The 8463-nt window shown below is 36.9% G+C and overlaps 1 protein-coding gene across 1 annotated transcript; it reads left to right on the top strand.

Annotated features, from left to right (window-relative positions):
• Positions 1-1811: 1811 nt before the first annotated feature.
• On the top strand, positions 1812-6358 carry zgc:163073 (uncharacterized protein LOC100037358 homolog). Its single transcript, XM_017482776.3, has 7 exons — positions 1812-1935; positions 3175-3202; positions 3363-3506; positions 5005-5178; positions 5536-5613; positions 5713-5754; positions 6142-6358. The coding sequence occupies exons 1-6, from the start codon at positions 1879-1881 to the stop codon at positions 5739-5741; spliced, it is 510 nt and encodes a 169-aa protein (XP_017338265.1). The 5' UTR covers positions 1812-1878; the 3' UTR covers positions 5742-5754; positions 6142-6358.
• Positions 6359-8463: the final 2105 nt, after the last annotated feature.

Raw genomic sequence — 8463 nt, 5'->3', positions numbered from 1 at the left:
GATCCTAAGCACCTTAACAAATCCACCAAGGCATGGCTCAAAAAGAAGTAATGGAGGGTTATGGAATGGCCTACTCAAAGCCTGGATTTGAATCCCATTGTAGGATTTGAAACGGGCAGTATATGCAAGAAAACCCCTTAAATATCTTGCAACTGAAAGCATATTTCATGGAAGAGTGGTCAGAAATTCCATCAAGCCTGGTGGACAATTATGCAAAATGCCTATAAGAAGTTCTTTCTGATAAAAGGGGCAATACTAGCTTCTGAGGCCAAGGGTATACTTACTTTTTACACAGAGGAATAACACATCTATTGATGCTGCTGTTGAATAAATGATTGAAAAGCTAATTTTCCTTGTGTTGTTGTTCAAGTATATCAACTTTATTAATAGGCACTGTTTCAAAAATGATCAAATGTTTGCTTGTCCAAATATGTCAAAAAAGCCAACAATTTCTATGGGGTGTATGTATTTTTCACATGACTATATTGTATAAACTATTATCAGCACAAGCGTTTCAATCTCTCCACTTCATACCTTATTGGCTAATTGATCTTATTTGGTAAATTTAGGATTTGTATAACTAAAGCCTGATGAAAATTATTCGTTCAATCATTCAAATTCACAAGTGCATCAGGAATAAGGAGGAGACCTGCACAACAAGGAGACGTCTCCCCTCTATTCACTGAGTCCAGCCCCAAAAGATCATGCATAACATGCATGCTATGTAGAACACACTCTTTCTACACTCCTGGGGGAAAATGGCATGGCTGGGAGAGCTTCTCACAGATCAAGTTCCTCTGCAGGAGTGCATACTTTTCTTTGCTCACATATATGTGCTATGACATGGTTATTTGGGGAGGATTGCCTCTTCTGTGCTTTAGTTTATGCTCTTTCTGTAGAATGAACAGGAAAGAACATGAACCTGTTTTTTTCTTAGAAAGGTTAAGGTAGGTGTTAGATGTAGGCAAATACAGCAATACCAATGTTAGTATAAATAATGATAAAGATTTTTCTTTTCTTAGTGTTTGTGCACAAGTGTGAGTCTATTTTTGTGTCACTTTGCAACACTTGTTGAATCCTTAGATTCAAGAAGTACGACCTCCTAATGAAGTCCTAATCATTCTTTGGTTTAGACTTTGGCTTTTTATTAGCAGTAGAAATTATTTGCAAGAATGAATCTTCATTTCACATTTACAGGGACTGTTTCCACCATCTGTGATGGTCTACACTTAAGATGGTCCAAAGTATGAGATGAATGAGAGAATGAGAAGGAACACCGTATTCTTTCTGACATATCAAATGAGAAGGAACACTGTATTCCTTCTGACATATCAAGCCAGCAATACTTTACATTCAGTTAAAGGTCAAAATGCTGGCAAAATTTAGTCCACCTGATATTAAAGGTTTTAGCTTTTGGGAGATGGGGGCTGTTTACCATGTGTGGTGGATAAAAAGTGTCTATTACAAGCAAGCATCTTAAAGGATTCCTTCCCTGTTAATGGTCTTTACTTCTGTTGTTATCACTCTTTCATTTTGGTGAGAAAGTAGGCAATAGGTATTTGTCCATGTGTCCATTAACAGTATCCAAAAATTGATCCAAACCAGTAGAGTAGTGTTGTGAAGAAGCAAGGGAAAAAACTTTAAAGTAAAAAAAAAATACACATAGGGTTAACAATCTGGTAAGGGAGGAGATGGGGACTCCTGCAAAGTTTAGGATACCCATGGGGATCCCTGTTCTTTCCTGTTTTAGAACTGTGTGCAATATTGCAAGCCTTTGGCCACCTGCCATAGTTGTGAGAGGAGGGGAAGGTAGGGTATATAAACACTAATTACTTAGACCATCTAAGTTCCTGCTTCATCTCTGGTAATCACACAACCATGGCTACAAAAAAGGAGCACATACAGACACCATCCAAGGCCTCTTCTCCAGCCATGGTAAGTTCATTAAATGCTGTGCATATGAATTAAGAAAATCTAAATGTGTCATGTATAGCTGAAAAATACAAGCATAATGTAACATTTAACCATATATTTTAGCTTATGAAGGCTTATTCTAGCCCATGTGTACCAGTGCTATCAGTTATTTGACTTAGCATGAGGTGATCTTGAGTGACATGTTATTATATTCTTTTGATATAAAAATTTTTCCTTGCACTACTTTTTTTCGTTCATTCATGAGACAGTGTACACTGAAAAAAAGGTGTATAAGCATATTACTGGGAAATACAGTGGCACGTTGGGTAGCATTGCCACCTGACATCCCTGGGTTCCATCCTGAGCTTGTGCTACTGACTTTGTGGAGTTTTGCATGTTCTCCTTATGTCATGCCAAAAAATGTTGGTAGGTGAATTGGCTACACTAAAGTGTGTGTGTGCGTGTGCGTGTGTGTGTGTGTGTGTGTGTGTGTGTGGTGCCTTACATCCCATCTGGGCTGAAATCTACTATGATAATGAGGTTATTGAAGATAAACGAGCAAATTAATGTTTGTGGCTTGTTTGTTCATGTTTATCATATAATTTACTATAAAGAAAATAGCTGCATGAAGATAAATGAAGACATCATTTAAACAAGTCAAAAGTCTATTACAATAAAAAGGTTAGTCAGTATTATTTAGATGTTATGCCAGACTATATCTCAACTTCCGTCTATAATTCTGGCTGTCGAGAGGCTCTTAACTTTCTAAAGGTAATAGAAGTTGCCTGAGCATGCACACTATGTGGAAATATATTACTGGAGTATGTAGGCATGAATGATGGTCAATCTCAATTGGCATATTCGTGGAGCATATTCCTCCTATTTCCAGTCTGCCATTTGATATTTGTAGCTCATTGTTCTCAACTTAGCCTCCATAAAATCAGGAGTAGGTGGCATGGCATCCAAAATATTAAGCACAGTGAGGGAGTTAGTGTTAGTGCCAGAATGAGGAATGTGTGACCCAACAGCTGCCACACTGTGACCTTCCTGGAAACCAACATCTGCAGTATAATGCCCTCTTTGGATCGCAGATGATTGTCAATCTCGCTAAATAGTAATATCTTATAACTGGTATGTGTTAGTATTGCATTTCAAGATAATTATGAGACGAGTGATGATGCAGATTTTTAGCTTGTCTGTCACTAAACCCATTTGTGGAAGTGGTGGTCTTGTAACATGATTCTCACTCCTTGTTTGCAGAATGACTTTAGCACTGCGCAAATTGAAGGTAAATAAATGCGTGTAAAGAAGTCTGCCCATATGAATGTATTCTGTATAATACTTAGTTGAGATCTTGATCTGACACCATAGATTATACATGTTGATTATACAGATGGACTTAGTTTCTAATAAATTGTCCATCTTTTCCTTGTGCTACACTCCTGCAGACATCCGAGATGCCTTCTCACTGTTCATTAAGTCACCCAAGGGTGAAATCTCACTTGGTCAGTGTGGGGATGTGATGAGGGCTTTGGGTCTGAACCCTACCAATGCAGAAATCTTTAAAGTGGTGGGGACATCAAACCCTGATGGTAAGTTTGAAAAAAAAAAATGAATAACCCAAGAAGTAAACAAATTAAACTTGAAGAGAGCATGAGGCAACAGTGTGCTCTTTCTAACATATCAAGCCAGTTGAATATATCACTCTTAATAAACGGTAAAAATGCTGGCAAACTCTATATTAAAAAATATAAGCTATAACTGTTTAAATGCACCATCCACCAAAAGAAGAAGGAGGGGGTGATAGACCTGCATGGAGTTGGCACCCCACCCAACACAAAATGTCGGCAAAATAGTCTCAATCATTTGTGCTCCGTTTGTGTTGGTTTGTGCCGTAAAAAGTTTCGTTTGTGTTGCTTCGGTTCTGGAGATATTAAAAGAATATTTATAGGTCAATCTGTTTTCTGTTCAATGAACATTGACAATCTTAGCTCTCTTGAATGTTGTACCATTATGATTGAAGTTAACTAATAATATTCTAACTGTCAGTGTTAAAACATTGACTAACACTGGCCAGAATTTTCATTTAGTAACTATATCGACTTTTCCTACACTAACTTAACACTAATTTCCACAAGAGTGTCTTGAACAGAAGTGTCACTTACACCTAGTGGTGGCAGTGAAATGATTCTCCTTGTAAATAAATAAAGTTCAATCATGAGAGACCAGTGAATGAAGTAAAGAGAATTTATTGAACAAATGATATGATTTGTCTTGAAAAAGTCTTTGGCAATTCGACTCTAAAAGGGTGCTCACACCGAGGAGATTTGCGCCTATAATTCAATGTCTAATATTTTTTTTAAAAAAGCAGCACAAACGAATTGAGAATATTTGGGGTGAATTTGGAGCGAGTGGGGGGGCTGAGTGACCCCAGAATGACCTATAAATGTTCTTTTAATATCTCCAAATCAGAAGCAGCACAAACAAAAAATGTTACGGCACGGAACGCAAATTATTGAGACTTTTTGCTGACGTTTTGCGTTGGGTGGGGGACTAGCCTTACCCGTAGGAAATTTTGATCTCAGAGGTCAGACAAACCCAGGCGCCTAACAAAGGAACCAAACACAAAAGTGCCCTGACTTGCATTACTGCTCCAGCAAACGAAGAGTGAACAACAGGGAACTTAAATAGAGCAATTAATCAAGTAATAACAAACAGATGAACATGGTTGAGACAGGAAATGGAAGGAGACAACAGGGGAAGGAGTTCTGCAAGGACCATAAGGGTGCCGTCTAGTGGCCAAAGGTGGAATTAGGGTCAGACAAGATATTTTCTGGTTCAAAAGGGTGTATCTCTATAAATAAGAATGAATGCCTCTTGCTTATGGATTGAAATTTGTTTGATATAAATGGCCTACCCATGCCCTCTTAAGTCGTAAAGCATCTCCTGTCCTGTCCTAAGATGCATTTCCTGAAGAAAAAGAACATCCCCAATTATGTGATCATCTTGCTTGTTAGTAATCAAAATCTGATCCAAGCAACTTTTCTGTCCAAAGATTTCTAAACTCCCTGTTGTGTTCCTGTGTTACAGAGCTTAAATACAAGTTAATCAATTTTGAGACATTCCTGCCCATGTTCCAGCAAATGTCAAAGTCTTCAAAAACTGGCAAATATGAGGAATTTGTGGAGGCACTACTTGTCCTTGACAAGGAAGGCAATGGCACAATCATGTGTGCCGAACTCCGTCAAATGCTTCTCACACTTGGTACTGAACTTTACTATGTAACATCTATAGAACACTATTCCTGTTATATTATAGATTTAACATGTTTCACACATTTTACATTTTATTTATTTTAGATTTTCACTTTTTACACATTTGTAAATGCAACTGCTTTCAGTCAATAAATGTTCATATTGGTCAGGAAATTTTAAGAAATGCAATTTCACAAAATTGCCTTAGATTTGGATAATTGTTGGAATAATAACCGGTCTTCGTAGTGGACTCATACTTTGGCCCCTATTGTAATAGACATCCAGGTGCAAAATATTATAACCCTACATTTCACATATACTGTACATTATATATACTGCATATTTACATTGTAAATTCCTGTTCCAGGTGAACAGTTAACTGTGAGTGAAGTGGACCGCATTTTTGCAGGACAGGAAGAAACAGATGGCTTCATCAGCTGTGAAGGTAGTCTAATGTTTTACAGTTCAAATATCAACTGTGGAAACCTTCTAACCAAGCAGCATGTTTTTTTTTTTCTAAATGCATTTTCATTTTCTTCCTTAGCTTTTGTGAAACACATCATGGCAGAATGAAGGACTGACTCAGGTAAATAAATAAATAATTATATATATATATATATATATATATATATATATATATATATATATATATATATATATAGGTTGAAGGCCCAAATTTACAGAATTTGTAATGCAGAAAGCATTTACTGTAACATTTAGCTGATCAACTAAATGTTTGCATTGAATTCTGCCTTACTTAGTGTGATATAATAAAGGTGTCTGCCAAATGAATACACATAATGTAGTCAATGTACCAACCATTGCATGCTTTGAAGTGATACAGTATATCCTAAATATATCATTTAAATTATACATCCTAAATATTTAGTCTATTTTTAGGATGTATGGACCAACATGTCATTTTGTACATAATTCTTTCAACTAACTTTCGTGCTGTTTATACTCCTGAAAGTTCTGAACAGTACACCAACAGTAGCTGCCTGAGCAAGACTTGAAGTGTAAAGTGTGTCATTCATCATGGAAGTCTGCTGACTCAAAAGGCCTGCAAATGAATCAGACCTGCATCAAATGCCTTAGAATTGATTTAATGGCTATAAATAGTTGAATGGTTATATATAGATGTTAAATGTAGAAAATGCTGTAAGGTTAAATGAGATTAAAAGTATGTTTTAAACTGTTACTTCTGCTGTGGTATCCCCCCCCCCCCCCCCCCCCTTTCAACAAAGGAAGAACAATTTAAGAACTGATTCAAATGTATGAGTATGCTGGTGTGTCTATCAGGCAAGAAATGCAGACAAGTTGGACAAGAGATTTATTTTTGCACAGTAACAAACAAAACAACTAGGAACTAGAAACACTGAATGCTTATAACTATAACACAACCAGTGGTTTTCAAAGTGGGGGCCGCCAGGGGGCGCCCGGGGGCCCTCAACAATTTGCTGTGAAAAATAACATTCTCACTCTCAGACAACCACACAATCAATTCCTAATGTAATGTAAAGATGTAAGATGTGATTATTAATTACAAAAAAGGGGGGGGGGGGGGGGGGTATATTCAGAAGTCTGTATTTTTAATGTGGAGGGCCTTGCCCTGGAAAAGTTTGGGAACCCCTGACCCAACATACACTGAGTTTTCAGTTTTTAAAATTTGTATCAATGAACAGGGACCACCATGTCCAGCCATTTTGGCAGTGGACTATTCTCAGGAGAGCAGTGTGTGTCACTGACATGGTTGAGTGGGTGATACAGGTACGAGTGTAGCAGGTTGTGTAGCATTGTTGGGGTTTTTTAAACACCTCAGCTTCACTGCTGGGTTAAGAAACAATCAAGCAACCTCAAATATCCAGCCAACAGCAGCCCTGGGGTCAAAAACTGTCACTGATAAACAGATATACAACTTGTACATGGAAAAAACTGAGCTGTAATCTCTAACTGTACATCTACAGAATGTAACAACAAAGACATGTCGCGAAGATATGATTTAAGAGCTAAAAGGTAGAAGGATTTTCAAATAGCCAATGTAGAAATCTTAACCCTTTAATGGATGAATTATGAAATCCTGATCAAGGATTTTTTTTTTCTCTCAGTGTGTTTTTACTCTTCTTTAGGCATAAAAAAATACTTATATTTTACTTTCATATACATTTATCAAAAAGTTCTTGAAGTGTCCACTCCAGTGGTTAGTTTAATAGTTAGTTTAATTATTAGTTTAATAGTTATTCTATTAAAATCCTTGCAATAGCCAGAAAAGGGCTTTTGAATAACTGTCCACTGTAGTGACCACTATGCATGAAAGGGTTAAGCTTGGCTCTTACATCTTCAACTGCATGAACTGGATTCTTCCTCACTTGTAAATCTCATCGGATAAACGTGAAATGTAAATTTAAAAATAAAGAAAAAGGTATTTGAGAGCAACATCATTACTCATGGGAGACAGTATGATTGCAATAGCTCTCTGTACACTTCTGACAGTCGCAATAGGAGGCAGTCCCAGGATAAGGACAAAGTGAGGATAAAACTCTTTCACCAGACAGGCACATTCTGAAACCGGGCTCCACTGGGAAAAAATCTTTACACTGTTCCTGGCTTGGTACTTTTTATAAACACAACAGATGTTGTTGTGTGAATGTATCTTATAGTAATTGCACACAACACATGTACAAATGAGTATGATCCACTGATTTTAATCTGTACATAAGTAAACTACATAGAAAAGTTCCTGGTTAGATTCCAGGCCTCTGCAAGCATAAAATATAAGCATCTCAATGTCTTTGCCTCTTTATACAAATTTAAAAGGGGTTTAGTTTGAAAGCAACAGTTGCTAAGCTGCCACCAGGCACAAAAACAGGAATGTCACAATGGGGAAGTGAAGATGGAGGCGCAATGACAGCGTAACAGGACCAGAACCCAGCCAAGTTTTAACAGCTTCAAAAGCAGAGTAGACCTAGTATCATGGACTCAAACATTCAGTCTTTCTCTTTCCTTTACTTAGAACTGATTATATATTCAAATTGTTCATATGTGCAAATAATTCTTAAAAAAGAACGAAAGAAAAAGATTGCACTGCTGTTAGTAGAAATTGTCATGAATGGTTCACACATACCACCTAGTGGTGTGCAAGAAGAAATCTGTCCAGTTTTTTGAAGAATCGTAGACTAATAGGTGTTATAGTTGGCTCTAAAAACAACAAGGTTTAGCTACTGAATAATAATAATAATAATAATAATAATAATAATAAGAAGAAGAAGAAGAAGAAGAAGAAAGAAATAATAGG

This window comes from Ictalurus punctatus, chromosome 13, assembly GCF_001660625.3.
Source record: "Ictalurus punctatus breed USDA103 chromosome 13, Coco_2.0, whole genome shotgun sequence".
NCBI classification, from domain to species: Eukaryota; Metazoa; Chordata; class Actinopteri; order Siluriformes; family Ictaluridae; genus Ictalurus; species Ictalurus punctatus.
This window is presented reverse-complemented; position numbering and strand designations above follow the sequence as displayed.

Coding starts and splice junctions, on each gene's coding strand:
- zgc:163073 (XM_017482776.3), top strand. CDS start 1,879: ATGGCTACAAAAAAGGAGCACATACAGACACCATCCAAGGCCTCTTCT. Junction 1,936..3,174: donor AGGCCTCTTCTCCAGCCATG/GTAAGTTCATTA, acceptor CCTTGTTTGCAG/AATGACTTTAGCACTGCGCA. Junction 3,203..3,362: donor TAGCACTGCGCAAATTGAAG/GTAAATAAATGC, acceptor ACACTCCTGCAG/ACATCCGAGATGCCTTCTCA.